Source organism: Sarcophilus harrisii, chromosome 2, assembly GCF_902635505.1.
Source record: "Sarcophilus harrisii chromosome 2, mSarHar1.11, whole genome shotgun sequence".
NCBI classification, from domain to species: Eukaryota; Metazoa; Chordata; class Mammalia; order Dasyuromorphia; family Dasyuridae; genus Sarcophilus; species Sarcophilus harrisii.
In genome coordinates this window covers 521,486,745-521,504,130 of record NC_045427.1, presented here as the reverse complement: position 1 = coordinate 521,504,130, position 17,386 = coordinate 521,486,745, and the positions used below count along the sequence as shown (strand labels likewise).

Below are 17,386 nucleotides of genomic sequence, written 5' to 3'. Positions count from 1 at the left end.
TAAAATTTGAGATGCGTAGGGTACATACAATTCAAGATATCCCAGTTGGCTGTCAGTGATGTTGAACTGGAGTTCAGGAGAAAGACCAGGCTGGATATATAGATGTGAGAGTCATCTTCATAGGTATGATCATTGAACCCATGGAGTTGATGAGGATCATCAAGACAGTCAGTGGAAAGAGAAAAGAAAGCTCTGGACAATCCTTAGGATATACCTACTAACTGTAAGTGTTAACTTCTAACTAACCAGTCAATATTCAAGAGATCCAATAAAAGAAACTAAGAAGAAAGGAGGACAGAATATGCAGAAGAAAGTAGCCATCAATGTAAAAAAATGCAGAGGTTAAAGAAGGATGAGCATTGAGAGAAGTCTACTGCATTTGACAATTAAAAAATAATTGGAAACTCTGGAGGGAAAAGTTTCAGTAAAGTGATAAGGTCAGAAGTCTGATCCCAAAGGATTGAGGAGTAAGTAAGAGAAGAGGAAATAGAGCCTATGAGAGTAGTTAGCTTTTTCTCAGAATTTAGCTGTTTAAAAAAAAAAAAAAGGATGATAGCTTGAGAATATGTCAGGGTCAAGTGAAGAATTTTAAGAATGGGGGAGACCTAGCCATGTTTATAGGCAGCAAGGAAGGAGTCCCTGGAAGGGAAATTTAATATCAGAGGACAGTGAATGATTATAGGATATTTTGCCAGAGGATATGAGAACACGGGATCAAGGATACACATAGAAAGATTAGTCTTTTCAGTGATAAAGGCCACCTCTTCTTCATAAACTGGAGTAATAGAGGGGAGAATGTAGATGATTTCAAGAGGTTTTGAGATGTAGAAAGAAGGAGCTCATAGAGAATGGTCTCTATTTTCTTAGAAAGGATGACACATACTGGTCATCCTGCCATCTGGGGGAGGGGGTGGGGGGTAAGAGGTGAAAAATTGGAACAAGAGGTTTGGTAATTGTTAATGCTGTAAAGTTACCCATGCATATAACTTGTAAATAAAAGGCTATTAAATAAATTAAAAAAAAAAATAAAGGATGACACAAAGTCCTTTTTTGAAAGGTTTTGCTGAAGATAATGGTTTAGGAGGCTTCCTTAGTTCAGGTTCATATTGTCTACTATGAGAGCAAGAATTGAAGTGGAGAGGAAGAGACTGAGCCAGGTATTGAACTATTTGATACAGGAGAACCAATGACCCAAGTGTGTTACATAATTGCTGCCATGATTTGGTTTTACAATATGAATGTGAAATAGCTTCAGAAAAGAAATCTTCTGTGGTGTTTATTTATTGCTTACCATTGATAGGACTTTTAGTAGTTTTTATATGAACAGTTCTGTCCACAAGATTTTTGTAAGATTCCTGAGAAAGTAGATAATTACACAGTGCCTTGCCTCCCCAGTCTGCTTAACAAATGTTACTTGATGATAAATAACCAGTGGTGAAGATTTGCTTGTACTTACACACAAAATGAGATTAATGAATTCTCTGAGCTCTGCTCTATATCTGCAGCTACTTGAGGTAGAAGAACTAGGTTCTGATATTTCTTTGTTGTTGTTGTAGTCTTTAATTCTTTTTTTTTAATTTAAGCTTTTTATTTTCAAAACATATGGATGGATAATTTTCAAAATTCACCCTTGCAAAACCTTGTGTTCAAATTTTTTCCCTTCCTTCTCCCTACCTCCTCTCTTAGACGGCAAATAATCCAATATATGATAAACATGTGCAATTCTTCTGTATTTCCACAATTATAATGCTGCACAAGAAAAATCAGATCAAAAAATAAAAAATGAGAAAGAAAACAAAATGCAAACAACAACAGCAAAAAGAGTGAAGATACTATGTTGTGATCGACACTCAGTTCCCATAGTCTTCTCTTTGGATGCAGATAACTCTTTTTATCACAAGACCATTGGAATTGGCCTGATTATCTTATTGTTGAAAAGAGCCTTGTCCATCTTATATTCCTTAATCTAGAAATGGGAAAAGCCTTGGGCTTTTATTTTCAGAAAGGTCTTATGTCCATTATTAAGGACATTTTAGTATAGAGTTCTTGATTAGAACAATTTACTTCTGGCTTTGTACTATACACTGTACTAACTAAACACTTTACAAATATCTCAGCAACCTTGGATGGTGGGTCCTATGATTATTCCCATTTTACAGTTGAGGAAACTAAGGCAGCAGAGGTAAGTGACTTGTCCAGGTTTCCACTATAACTAAGTATCTAGGATAGGTAGGATACAACTCTGCTCTGTGGAAGTTAGCAAGATGTATTTTCTATACTTGATGCTTCCTATAACATGTGATTGCTTTTGACAGGTTAAGGACTCAGAGGAGATTAGTTAGGTGGGGAGGAAGGGAGGATAGAGCAGAATGGTATGTTTTAGTCCTTGGTTCCTTCCAAAAATGACCACTGTGCCCATGAACAGCAGATATACATTGGTTATTTGCTCCTAAATTGCTTTCCTTTGTGACATATTTGTTGCCACATTGAACTGGCAGCTCTTATGAATAATCTTGGGCAAGAGATTTACCCAGGTCGCTGCTGGGCTCTGCTCCAGCTTATCTTTAGTTTATCTTTATCCATCCAAGTCACTTGATAGTTTAGTCATAACATGGCAATCATTTTGTCCTGATGAAAGGGGTCCTACTCTGAAGTAGGGAAAAGACAATTTTGCCCTGCAGGGAGGATATTGAATCCTGATTGTACTATGTATGCCACAAATGCCCTGAGCTCTTTGAAGAATAATGTAAATGAGAATTATTAAATAAAAAAGAGTCATGTTGAGATTATTCTTTTTTAGTTTTGTTGTGCTTTTGGCCACTTTATTAAAATAACTTCATTCTCTTTTTGAGTTTTACCATCTTAGTCTTATTGGAGTTGGCTTTTAGTGAACTAGATTTCATAGTATGATTATTAATCATATAGTTCAAGCCAAAAAAAAAAACCTCCCAATAAATGCATTTCCTTTGTATGCCATTTCTTTTGAGTAATTTTTTGAGATTTTCTTATCCCTTTGATAAATGGAACATACTTCCAGAGCACTTGGGAATTAGTTCTGATGGATCACACCATAGTATCTTGGCATTATTGATTACTATGGTACAAGGAGGCTTAACCTAATTCCCAGGCTTCCAGAATTGGTGTAAATACTAATTTGGCTATGAGTCAGCACCAGTTGCCAAAACTGCTGAATTTCTTCTTTCTTATGGACACAGCAAAAGAAATATTTTCTAGCTGACTGGTGAGCAATTTTACTCTGGAGAAGAGGAGAAAATGCCTGTTTAGCACTTAATTACCTGTTATGTTAGACATCTATGAAACTTATGAGGCATGAAAGAAGAAAAGGTCCCCTTTCTTCAGTCATCAGGTTGGGAACCAGGTGATGGGAGTCACAACACAGTGAGAGCAAGAGCAACTTTTTAGGGTTGAATTTCTTTGTTGTTTTTTGTTGTTTAATTCCTGAACCTCTCTCACTTAAGCAGCCTGTTGCTTTCTTTAGTCTGTTGCTCCTGGACCTGTTCTGGTTAGTGTTCTGTATTCCTCCTACACAGGTGCTGCTGTCTGTTCTCTAAACAGCTTGCTTTTTTTTCATCTAATGACTCCACTAGCAAAGAGGAACTTCTTGTGCACCTCTGACAGGTTAACATGAAGTTTCTATTCCCTGGTGTTATGGTTGACTTTTTTCCTGTCTACAGATCCCAATTAGACAAAATGTATTCTTTTAAAAAGACTTAATAAAATTCTGACAAAATAACTTTCCTTCAATGTATTTCATGATGAAGAATAATCCATGTAACCTTGTTAGCATATATATCCTATTTTGTTTATCCTTAATATTAATTTGCATCCTAATTTCTTCTCTTCTAAATCCCCATAAGGGTATGCAGTAGAGCCAGGCCAAAAAAAAAAAAAAAATACACACAGACACAGACACAGACACAGACACAGACACAGACACACAGACACACACATGCATGTCTTACTTTAAGGGGACAATGGGAAAGTTGAGTTCTATATTTATTTTCACTTTAAGGCATAAAAGTGTCTAGGAAATCTTTTATTATGCCATTTTTCTTATTATCTCATACCAGAGTCTCAATTTAACAAATTTTTTGTCATTCTCTTATTAGTATACAATGGTACAATATTCTAAGCTCATTTAATATAGGTTCATATTGACTTCTTTTCAAGAGAGAAAGGTTTACATCTATTTTGAAGAAAGCAGTATACTGTAGAATGGATTCTTCTTTTGTCTCAAAAGATTCTGATTCTTAGTATGTACTCTTTGGGCTTCAGCTTGCCACGCTGAATTCTGCTGTTCAGTTTGATTGAGTAGGCTTTAATGTAGGTAATTGTAAAGCCACAGCCATGTTTGGAAGTACTCAGAATATTAAAAGTGCTTTTGCATATCCGAAGGATTTAGAAGGACAGTTTTACCCTTCCCAGTAGGTAAGAGGATTCACAACTCTCATAAGCTGCTGAAGGAAATGGCCTTGCAGCCAGCCGTTTCCCTTGGCAAACACTGAACATAATTTACATAGCTTCCTAGTAACTCAGCCTGAACCTCTTGTCCTGCCTGGCTCCGAGTTTTGGAACAGCAGAACTGTGAAATGCTGGCTGTCCTGTTCCTGGCCTTGACGCTCTCCAGGCCACAGAGGAGAGAGGGCAGGATAATTAAAGGAGAGAAGCTGCAAGCCACTGGGACTTCAATTCCTAGTGTGTTAAGTTTAAAGATGTCAGGGAGAACCTCTGCTCATGGTTTTGCCAAATCATCTGAAAGTAGTTCTCAGAGCAGAATTCATGCAGAGTTCACTTTTTCTTACTTCATATTAGAGCTTTTTCATCCTGAGCTCTGTAAGGGTAAAGGGGCTTCATGCACATATACAAGTTGCTCACGGTTTAACATCTGATCCATCCAGTAATACGGCTGTGCTAAATGAAAACTGTAGTCTTATCAGAACAAGATCTGCAGCATTCTGAACTGAGAGCTATAATATGTGGGCAGAACCCACTGTAACCAAAAGCACCTCCTACCTTCTACAGAGTATTGCTTATCTATAACACACAGTAGAGTAACTAAAGAAGATTGTAAAATTCTGACTCGCAGTTTTTGCTGCTTTCAGAGACACAGCATGGGGGGTAGTGTAGTGGTATCTTAGATGAAACAGATTCTTGTTTCTTATGGACTGCTTGTTAACTTAAGACCACAGACTAACATTATCTATAGCACATATTTTTATTTATTTTATTAAATATATCTTCTGAATTACATTTTGATCTTGTTTGCTTTCTGGAGTTTTGTGGGCTTTGAGTTTGACTGTTCTGGTATAGTACATAAAGTGTGGAATTTGGAGTCAAGAAAAACTTGGATTCAGATCTTCCCTTTAGTACTGTCTGTATAATTATTGATCTCTAAGTTTTAGTTTTCTTATCTTTAAAAATGAAACTAAAAAGGCCTGAAATACCTACCTTACAAAGCTGTTATGAGGCATAAATGAAGTAATATGAGACAGTACTAGATATTGTTATCTATGAATTCAGTGACATTTCAGTGGAAACATTCTGGCAGGTGAGTAAAAGTAGAATTTTATTTCAAATGACCAAATTTTAATCTATAGAAATAGAAATCCTGATGATAGCAACTAAAGGATTGGCTTTCTTGCTCATGGAGTCTTCTCTAAATATAAGTTTTACTGGTTGAGTTTGCCAAGAAGAATATGTCGATAGATGGGCAGTCATGAAATGAAAAATGTTTCATCTACTCCAACTGTTGCCTTGAAATGTGATTGAGTGATCATTGTAATTTTATTCTAGTGCCGGTGACCCCAGAGTAGAAAGAGTAAGAATCATGGTTTTGCACACAGATCTAGTTCTGATTGGTAATATAAAGTAGTTTTCACTGTTTTTTTTCAGCTCACCTTTTCACCCTTACCAAGACTTGATTGCATCCAAAGTGACAAATTTTTACATGTTCATACCTTTTATAATGAATTATCTTCTTTCTGTTAAATTTACTTTTTCTAGTAAAATTTCCTTAAAATGTTTTCATTTTCTTAAATCTTTCCAATACTTTTATGTCTACTGAATCTAGGAGGTATTCAGGTTTTTGAAGTACATAGTTGAAAACCATTCCCAAGGGCAGGTAGATAGTGCAGTGGTCTGAGCAATGGACCTGGAATCAGGAAGACCTGATTCAGCCTCAGCGCCTTACTACTTATGTGATCCTGGACAAGTCACTTAACCCTGTTTACCTCTATTTTCTCATCTGTAAAATGAGCTGGAGAAGGAAATAGCAAAGCATTCCATTATCCCAAAATGGGAATATGAATAAAGTGACTGAATAACAACAAAGATTCCCAACTCTGGATTGCTTATTTTTTCACAAGAGTAAATTCTGATTTGTCTTCTGGGAGAAGGCCAAATGTCTTTTTGTTGAAATTGTTTTGTACATTTCCTGTGATAGATGGGAATGTATGAAAGTATGAAAGGCTTTATACTCTCTAAGGATAGCAGTACTCTGGCAAAGATTCATGTTCCATTCCCATTTTTGTCTTGCTTGTGTTCTTCTTTTTCTTTGCTTGCCTATCTTTGAAATGGAAAGATGATTTATTACCTGTCACCTGCTTATTTTGTAGCATATTATCAAAATTTGGTGTGCTAAGGTGTGTAGAACATTTTGAGTTTCTTGAAGAGAATGTTAGAATAAATATTCTAGCCCATCTAGCCCAACTCCCTGGATTTTTATGTTTTATATTTTTCAGTACCCAGACCTCAGTCAAGAATCTGATTCTCCATTTGTTTTCATCTGCACAAATCCCCAAGAAATGATCTTGAAGTTTCCTATCAAAGGAAAACACAAAATCTGTAAGTATATTTTCTTTTTTTTTTTTCCTTTAAACTTATTTATTTATTTATAATATACATTGCTTTATGAATCATGTTGGGAGAGAAAAATCAGAGCAAAATGAAAAAGGCATGGGAGAGATTTAAAAAAAAGAGAGAAAAAAGAAGTGAATATAGCATGTGTTGATTTACATTCAGCCTCCTATATTATTTTTCTGGATGCAGATGCCATTTTCTCTCCAAAGTCTATTGGGATTGTTTTAGATCACTGAACCACTGAGAACAACCAAGTCTTTCGTAGTCGATCATCACACATTCTTGCTGTTTGTTATTGTGTACGGTATATCCTTGGTTCTGCTTGTTTTGCTCAGCATTAGTTCATTTTTCCAGATCTTTCTAGAGACAGCTTGTTCATCATTTTTTGTAGAACAATAATATTCCATTATTTTCATATACCACCACTTGTTCAAGCCATTCCCCAGTTGATGGGCATCTACTCATTTTCCAGTTTTTGCTATATAAGTTCCAATATCATTTCATTGCTAAACTTTTATATTATGACTGTTTTAACATGTCCTATCCTAGTGCTGTTTGGTGATTACTTAGTGAATTAATAAAATCATACCTATTATTATCTAGGTGTCTTAATATTAATTTCAATGCCATGTAGCTTTTCTTATTTGGCCTATCTGACAGAAGTGATCACTCTAGTGTCAAAAACTCACTTTTCCTGGAGACATTAACATTTATGACTCTTCCAACCTGTAGAGAAGCAAGTAAGTTTGCTTATGTAAAACATTAAGAATTCTAGCAGTTTCAATAATTTACTTTTTTTTCTTCAGTGTTTTCTCTAACTTTTAACTTTTGAAGACCTTGTACAACCAATTTAATTACTCTTTCAGAGCTCAAGCATCATTCCTTTACCACATTTTTCACTTCTAGTGTTTTTCTTAGGACCATTTCTTGGGCCTTTGTTCTTACTCTTTTCCCACTCTGGGGGATCTCTTTCTCTTTTGTGATTGCACTCCTCTAAACACAACACATTCTTGTTAATTTATTCTTTTCATTTTCAACTTCTTCATCTTTCAGTCTTTTCTTCTTGATTCAGCACTTCAGCATCCTCTGCATTTCATCATAAATTTCACCTATAAGCCATTAATATATGATAAAGATTTGGCTGTATTTTCTCTGACGATCTTCTTAGTTCAACTTATTAGTCAGTCAGTGAATAGAGTGCCAGCCCTGGAGTCAGGAAGACCTGACTTCAAATTTGGCCTCATTAGCTGTGTGACTCTGGGCAAGTCACTCCATCTCTTTTAGTCTTACTCTGTTTGAGAAGGAAATGGCAAATTCCTCAAGTGTCATTGCCAAGAAACCCTATGTGGGGTTATAGAGTGACTCATTGATTTCCCACTAATGGTTTCTAATGGTTTCCCACTAATTTATTGATCAACTGAGATGACATATATAAAATACTTTGTGAAACTTAAAGCATTATATAAATTGCAGGTATCATTGACATCAAGTAACATTGCCATGTTACTACTTTCTCAATTGGTTAGAAAGTAGCTCTGATGAATCAGGGGTTCCTCCTATACCATTTAATTAACTAAGCTGTATTCATCATTACAAATTGTACTCAAGAACTGAGCCATAAGTGTGTTTCAATCCAAATGAACTGTTTGGAGTATGTGAATGAATTAATTCATATCATTAATTAATAGTGAACTAATTCACAGAATTCAGGTTAAAAGATGATTCAAAGGGCATGTATCTCAAAGATCTTTAGGAAAACAGTTCCTACTCATATACTTCTCTTACAAGGGAACTGCCCTTCTAGACAGCTATCTAAGGAGAAGGTGGCTAAAAGGGCTGCTTTTCTCCACACTGCTTAAGCTTGATGTTTTCCTATACCTTCTCTTCCCTGCTTAAGACCTCATTGTTTTTTGAGATTTCCCATTCTCTGTCCGTTTCCACTTCTTAACCTCACTGAACTCAATGCCAGTCCCTGTTATGAGCCTCTGAATATATAGCAGCAAGACTGGTGAGAGGTGGGGAAGGAGAATGCTTGTTAAGGAAACTTTATCCATCAGCTTCTTCTTTATTTCCCCCTGTTGGTGATCCCTTAAGATTGAAGGATTTGGGATGGCCAGCAGGTGGATATAGGTTAATGGGGGAGAGAAATAGAGAAAATTGTGACTTATTAAAAAATGTGGTATGTGATAAATACATTAGAAGAGAAAATATTATTAGTGTTTGCATTTTTTTTTAAGGAAACTTTATAGACATTACAATGAGGACCACTAGTCCTTTGAGCACAGTTTGGTTACTACCTTTTCTTTATTCCCCCACTTAATAGCAATTTTTTTTCCCCCAATTACATGTAAAGATAGTTTTCAACATTCATTTTTAAGTTTTTTTTTTATTAAAGCTTTTTATTTTCAAACCATATGCATGGATAATTTTTCAACATTAACCCTTGCAAAACCTTCTATTCCAATTTTCCCCCTTCCCTCACCTACTCCCCCAGATTGCAAGTAATACAATATATGTTAAACATAGTAAAAATATATTAAATCCAATATATGTATACATATTTATACAATTATCCTGCTACACAAAAGTCAGATCAAAGAGGAAAAACAATGAGAAAGAAAATAAAATGTAAGCAAACAACAACAAAAAAAGTGAAAATGCTATGTTGTGAACCACACTCAGTCCCCACAGTTCTCTTTCTAAGTGTAGATGGCTGTCTTCATCACAAAGTCATTGGAACTGGTCTGAATCATATCATTTCAACATTTATTTTTGTAAGATTTTCAGTTCCAAATTTTTCTCTTTCTTCCTTCCTTCCCCCTACCCCAACAAAGTAGTCTGGTGTAGGTTATTTATATACAATAATGTTAAACATATTCCCATATTAGTCATGTTGTAAAAGAAGAATCAGAACAAAAGGGAAAAACTATGTGAAAGCAAAAACCACCCCCCAAAAAGTGAGAATAATATGCTTTGATCTGCATTCAGTGTCCATAGTTCTTTTTCTAGATGTGAATGACATTTTCTGTCACAAGTCTGGACCACTGTATTGCTGAGAAGAGATAAGTCTATCATAGTTGACCATCACACAGTGTTGCTGTGACTGTGTACAATGTTCTTCTGGTTCTGCTCACTTCACTCAGCATCAGTTCATTTACATCTTTCCAGGCTTTTCTGATATCTGCCTGTTCATAATTTCTGTATTTCATTACATTAGTATTTCATTACATTAGCATACCACAATTTGTTCAATCATTCCCCAACTGATAGTCATCCCCTAAATTTCCAATTCCTTGCCACCACAAAAAGAACTGCTATATATATTTTTGTACATGTGCGTCCTTTTCCCTTTATGATCTCTTTGGAATACAGACCTAGTAATGATATTGCTGGATCAAAGGGTGTACACAGTTTCATAGTTCTTTGGGCAAAGTTCCAAATTACTCGTCAGTGTGATTGGATCAGTTCACAACTCTACTAACAGGCCATTAGTATCCTAGTTTTCCCATATGATCATTTTTTTTTCTGCCATCTTAGCCAATCTAATAGGTATGAGAGGCAGCTCCTCTTTATAGCATTATTTCTCTAGGAAAATGTTTTGAGTTATAAACATTTAATTTACTTAGTGGTTCTCATGTTGGGAGCACTTGGTACTGCTTTTCATTGATAGTAAAAATATCTGCCCCATTTGCTGCTCTACATTTAGCTATTAAAGCCAATACTGAAATATAAAGTATCCAGGGACTGCAGCTGAGCCGGTATAGCATCAGTATCTGAAGCTTCAAAGAATCAAGGTTTCTGGTATTAGAAAAAAATCTCCAAGTTTATCTTCTACTGGTGATAAAGTCATCTTCAAATACAGAGGAGAACCCATAATAGTTATATCTTTAAATAAGGAACCTCATTCATATTTATATCCTTCACTTCCCCCACAATTTACCAATCCTTAAATTTTTCCAAGAATTTCTCTTTTTTTTTTAAAAAAATTTTTCCTGAGGTAATTGAAGTTAAATGACTTGCCCAGGGTCATATAGCTAAGAAGTATTAAGTGTCTGAGTTCAGATTTGAACTTAGGTCCTCCTGACTTCAGGTTTGGTGCTCTCTATCCACTGTGCCACTTAGCTGCCCCCAGAATTTCTCTTTTAAGAACTTTGCTTCATTTTTATGACCCAACACCAAATCTAATGATTTTATTGACAATTGCTAATTTTTCACCTTTTTGGTGCTTTAATTCTACGGTGAATGAATTAGAATTAGCCCACAACTTTGTGTTTCATGAACTGTATGAAATTTTCTGAAACAAGTATTTGGAACTTTGTAATAGCCTTTTGTGTTAAGGGCTTAAAGGCAGCTAAGCTTTAAGGACAGTCCTCTTACTAAGATATGGAGTCCCATTATAAAGCAGTTAAATGATGTAATCATGTTGATGTGGTAAAAAATTAGAGGTTAAGCTGAAACCATATCTTGGGAGTAAAATTCCCAGGCTTCAGCAGGTTAAAAGAAGCATTCCAGGTTTTTGGTTATTTTTGTTAGAAGAGCTCTCCACTGAATTCCAAATTTTGGCTGGGTCATACTACCTTCTTTTGCTTTTTTTTTTCCCCCATCTACGAATTGAAGAAAACTCAATTTTTGACTGACTTCAATGGAAAACAACATCCTCAGTAATCAAGATAATTGCTTATTCTTTACTTTTTTATATGAGTTTTAAAAAATACAAATTTTGTACCTGGTATCATTTTTTCCCCTCCACACTAAGTTTCTCGGTTGATTTTTTTTTTTTTTTTAACGTTTTGGATTTTGGCCTGGATATCCTGGGGTATAATAATTCCTTAGTTACTAGTTCTGTCCTAGAAAAGATGATGGGAAAAAAAAAATGTGAATCTAAAAGAGTCATCTTAAAATAGGGAAGTTTATTATATGTAGGAACTTAATATTTCAACTTTTCTGTCAGACTTAATATCTTCAAGTTTGTACTGTATTTTATATTTTGCAAATTCACATTCACACATATCTCACAACAAACATTTCAAATATGTGGAGTCTATATTATTATCCTTATTTAACAAATGATGAAACTGTATAAAAGTTAAATGAAGTCACATAACTAAGTGGCAGAAGTAGAACTAGATAGATTACAGTTTTTCTGATTTTAATCCAGTGCATTTTTTAGCCCCTAACATAGACTGCTGTTTTGCTGAGTAATGAACATATATATGTGCCTCTGGGATTTTAATACACCTCTTTGCTTTTGGAAAGAAGTTCCTTTGATTTCTCCTTTAGTCAAATACTGCTATTTTTTTTAAACCTGTTTATTAAATTAAAATTTATCATTTAACTGGATGTGACTTTATATAAGAGAAAGCCAGACACTATTTTCAGGGCAGAAAGACAGAAATCTTGTTAAGATATTTGTCACAAGGTGATCCCTAAGACTTTGTAATGCTGAGTTAGAGCCTGTGTTTTTTCCTAAGAGTTGTTTCCCAAGAATTGTTGGCAAGACAGAGGTTAGCTACATCAGTGACACATTTTTCATTAGGGTTACCTGGGACAAGAAGGTGGTTTGTTTTCTGAATTTTAAACTTAGAAAGAGTCTCAGAGCCTGTGAACTCTGCCCTTCTTAGCCAGTGATAGGGGCCCTTTGTCAGTAGAGCATTCATGCGGTTTCTGCTCTACTGTTTGAGGTCACTCCCCCTATTGAGCTCAGAGGCTGCTCTGGGGGTGAGAAGAACTGCTCCTCTCCCTGTGGGGGACATTCATGCAGCACGCCTAGCCAGTTAGCAGGTCCAGCCATGGTCGTTCCACTGTGTGAAGGGCCTTTCCTTTATTACATATGTGTGTTATGCTCACATAAGACACCCTCAAGAAGTGATAGGCTCTTTTTTAGTAGCTATGAAATGAGAGACTTTACCTCTTATCTCCTTTGGCATATACCCACTGGATTATTGATTTTTTTTTTTTGGTACATGTCCTATCCAATGCTTCTAGCTTCTTCATTCCAATATAATGGAATTCTGGAGTTTGGAAGTAAGTGTCTAACTCTTGAAGCAAAATAATTGAATGTGACAGGAACAGGGTAACTAGGAGACCTATAGGTCTCCAATGGATTTGCATTGCAAATATAGTTAAAAATAATGAGATTTCTTTATTCTTTTTTACAGGGAAACTGGATTCCAAGATCCATCAAGGAGCAAAGAAAGGGTTAATGAAGCAGAAAGCCACTGTCTGAGTGAAAAAAGGAATCCACACTTTGCTAGTGAAGAATCCAGAGTTGTGTGTTTCCTTTGAAGTGAAGGCAGTAAAAATCCCCAGGCTGGGCTTAAGCATTGACTCTCTCAGAATATAAACTTTTAACAAACTATCTTAAGTTCTTGGAAGTGTGTGAGGAGTTGATGGAGGGAAGATGCTTTTTTCACCCAATGGACTAAGCCTTGTGTACTGTTTATAAAAATAATTTTAAAATCTCAGGTCTTTGACAGTTTTTAATTTTGTTTTTGTTTTTCCAGAAAAGGACTGGAAGGGCATAAGTGAAAAACTTTTCCTTTAGCTTTAAGTTGCATTCCAATTGGGAGATTTTCTTTCTCAGGAAAGCAATTATTCTTAGGAAAGATGCTTTTTTTCTCCTAATTCAATCAAGAAGTATTTCTTAAGCATCTGCTATATGCTAGGCACTGTGTTAGTCTGTGAGTTTACAGAAGTAAAGTAAAAGGACAGTTGGCAAATCTCAAAATGATCAAGTGAGCCTCTGGCTTAAAACAGGCTTGGGATAGGACAAGATTTCTCAAAAACAAGTCATTATCACCAATTCTGTCTCCTTTTTTAAACTCATCAGTCCAAAAAGTGAGTCAGCTGTTTGTTGGCCTGAACTGATGACTTTGGCCCTTATGGTCGTACTCTCTTTTTTTCTCCCTCTTTCTTTCTCTCCTCCTGCTGCCAAAGCCCTATGGAGCTGTTTGCTACTGTAGGACTACTAGTAGAACTGACAATACAACAACCTTGCTTACGCCATTTCTGATAAAGAAAAAAAGTCTTCAACAATGCACCCAAATGCCTCCAAATACTGAAACTAAATCCTCAGATCACTCTTTGCTTGCTAGGTACCCCAGTGGATAAAACCCTGAGCCAGGAATTAGGAAGACCTGAAATAAGATTTGACCTCAGATACTTATTAGCTGTATGATGTTGGTTAAGTCATTTAACTTCTGTTTGTCTCAATATGTAAAATGAGAATAATATTTAGCATCTACCTCACACGTTGTAAAAATCAAGTGAGAGATTTGTTAAAAGCCTGCCACTTAGTAGGTGATATATAATTGCTTATTCCCCTCTATGGGAAATTATGTGCTTTAAAAACCAGGGAATACCACTAAAATATGATTAGTGGGTCTGGTCCCACTCAGAGGAATGTTTTGTTTCTGAAGCAGTTCTAGGGAGCTGTTAAAATCTCAGTTCCTTAGCTTCTTGAGGAAACTCACAGTCTTAAAATATGTACATTCTGCTTTTTATAAAGCTATGGCATCACTGGAGAAGTTGGATTCCCTCCAGGATTTGTGTGCATGATTTAAAAAAAAAAGGGAAAAAGTACTCTGTGTTATGAATAAGATTAATTTCCCCTTTCTTTAATCCTTCATATTCAGCGTTTATTTGCATTGAAATGCCTACACTCATTATGCATTGATGTTCACTCAACTGTGAACTCTGCTTGCTGCATAGCTCTAGGCACCAGTTCTACATGGCCTGAGTGTTAGTGATTCCCAGGCAAAACGAACCACATATTAGCACATGATGGGAACATGGAATAGTTCTTGATCTCTTGTTGTTTAACCTGCTTGGGAAAAGTGGGAAGTATCGAACTTCTAAAAAAAAATTACTTATTGCCCCCATGCAGACAAATGCATGCTATCAGCAAATGATACAAGACTGAGTTCACTAGGCAATTAACAGTTCTATTACACAGTGGTCTGTATTGTGCTAGATTTTGTCTAGTTTTTTACTCAAGTAAAATACATGCACAGAGAAGGTAAAGGTTTCCTGCCTTTTTATTTGAATACAGAAAGGACCAGATTGATGACTCTACTTAGAATGTCAATTTAAGCCTCAAGAAAAAAGTCTGGTTATCCAGCCTTTCCACATGCTAAATAACAAGGTGGGCTAGTTGCAGAAGAATCGAATGATATGGAAAGGCAGCCTTTAGATATAAAAGTCAGAGTTTTATTCTATTTAGGGTTTGGGATGGGGGTGGATTGGAACCTAGGAAGGAGAAGGAAGAAGGGGAGGAAAGATTTGGTACAGAGATGACTTGGCTCTTACATAATAAAAGAACATGCTTTTAAAACATGGCGTAGATTTTTTTGCAGTCTGTGTGCTGGGTTCACCCTGTTCCAATCTTTAAGTCCTTTATAACATTTTACACTGACCTAACTCTGGGATAATTTGGACTAGAATTTAGACATCCCCAAGCTGGTTTTCAGTTGCAGCCAAAGTGATTGCGCCTCCTTTTGGCTATAACTGGGCCAGTTTTAATAATTTTTAGCACCTGGATGGGTAGTCTAGTTTTTTTTTTTTCTGTTTATTCCTTCTCCTCCTTCCAGTTCCTACCACAATTATTTGCTTGCTCCAAAGTTGCTTATGCATGATAATAGAGGCTACCTCTATAGCCCCAAGAGAGTTCAGCTTTTTTTTTTAAGGGAGGAGAAAATTTGCTTGAAGGAAAACCAGTTGAAGAGATGGATGTAAATTTCTCCCAGTCTTTTAAGTCAGAAACAGTTAAAAACTTCAAGAAGTCAACAGAGCAGGCGTAAAAATTTGAATTCCAAGGTAGATATTTTCAGGCCATTACAAATGAATTATACTCAAAAATCCCTTTACCTTTAATGTCCTCTTTTATTAATGTCTGTTTATGCAGATTATATTTAATTTAAAACTTTTAAAAAATGCCCTTATCAGTTTCTGAGTCAGAAATACAGCAGGTAGCTTGGGGCTGTTCTGCCCATACAGAATGAATGGCCAACAAAAAGAAAGCCCACAGGAGATCTGTAAACTTCTGCGTATTAGAACTAGGGGAGAAAATAGAGTCCAAAAATTTTTATATTTCCTGGAATTTCAATGGCAAGTGCACATTTGCTACTCTTAGCCTCTGATAATCTGAAGGGTGCTGGGGGGAGGGGCCGGTGGTGATGGAATCTATACATAACACTCACAGGTTCCAGAAGTTAAGAAAGCTACCAGCATGTGGGAAAGCTTTTTAGCCTCTAGAGGCCAGAATGCTGGAGACAGCACAATAGTAGGACTATTCACCTTCACAAAGGATGTTGTATGGGTATGTGTACATTTGTGTGTTTGCATGCCCCATTACTCAATGGGCAAACTTTAGTGTGTATGAAACCCAGTCACTTTCTCAATATGGATAAGAAAGCAGAGAAAAGTTGGTTGGCCAGATTTTGAGGAAAATGAGGGGATGGGGGAAAGAAAGGGTGTATTAGCTTAGCAAGAAAGGGTAACCAACCTGTGCCGTGCTCAGAAAAGGTAAATCTAGAGGGAAAAGGATGGGACCTAGCAGGAAATGCTCCCTGGAAAATGGAAATAAAAAGACTGATTTATTAAACAAATAGAACTCTTTAAATAAGAGCAGAAGACTGCAAAGAGAAAAAAGGGACCTGGGCTAAGAAAGGAACAAAAGGTGTCAGGGAATGTGGGGGAAGGGAACAAAAGACTTAGTGCAACAAATTAAAACCTAGAAATATTTTGAGTAATACCTAACACCTAGGTACCTTAAAATTGGGGGTAACTAGTTTTACCCTCTAAGTGACTCATCTATTTAGGCTGTTAGTTTTCCTTGTAGGGATCACCATTTTTTTTTCTTTCCTCAGTTAAGTTTATATCTCCAATTTTGTCCTCTATAGGATCACACTATGTTTAATTTTTGGAATTACTGAATATTTTTCTAGTAGGGCTATTGCTTAGTAACTACATATCACAATCTCATGCCTAACATCAAGACGAAACTATATTTATTATAAGCCCAATATTATTCTCGGGGCCAGAGATCAGTTTAGCTTTTTGCAAATGGTGAATTTCAGTGCCATTTTCAGATCTAAGAACAATTTAAAGAAAAATCACTGTTTTGCCAGTTATTCAGATTGGAGGGTCTACAAAATGAAGGTTGAAAATTACATGACCTCTAAGATCTTTTCCCACTCTAAATTTGATTACATGAAGTTTTTTTCTTAATGCTAAGAGGTCTGCAATCTAATTGGGCCAAGTTAAATATCAGTTTTGTCACAGTCTTCAGTCCTTTCTCCCTTTCTTAGTGTGGAAATAATATATAAAATACTGAATTTGGTTCAAGAACCCATCTTTATGTAGGTAACTTCAAATATGTGACCATGGGCAAGTTATTCAACTTATCTGACCTGAGTTTCTTATCTGCATCTACCTTACAGGGTTGTTTAGTTTAAATGGGATAGTGTAAAGAAAGGCTTTTCATGCACCTCCAAGTGTTACATAAATA

General features: G+C 35.9%; 1 protein-coding gene across 1 annotated transcript in view; it reads left to right on the top strand.

The window, feature by feature from the left end:
• TRIP4 (thyroid hormone receptor interactor 4) overlaps positions 1 to 13,344 on the top strand; it is a 50,043-nt gene extending 36,699 nt beyond the window's left edge. Inside the window, 2 exon segments of the mRNA XM_031955395.1 lie at positions 6,762 to 6,864; positions 13,038 to 13,344. Of these exon segments, the coding sequence (XP_031811255.1) occupies positions 6,762 to 6,864; positions 13,038 to 13,105 (171 nt within the window). The 3' untranslated portion in view covers positions 13,106 to 13,344.
• The last annotated feature ends 4,042 nt before the right edge of the window (positions 13,345 to 17,386 follow it).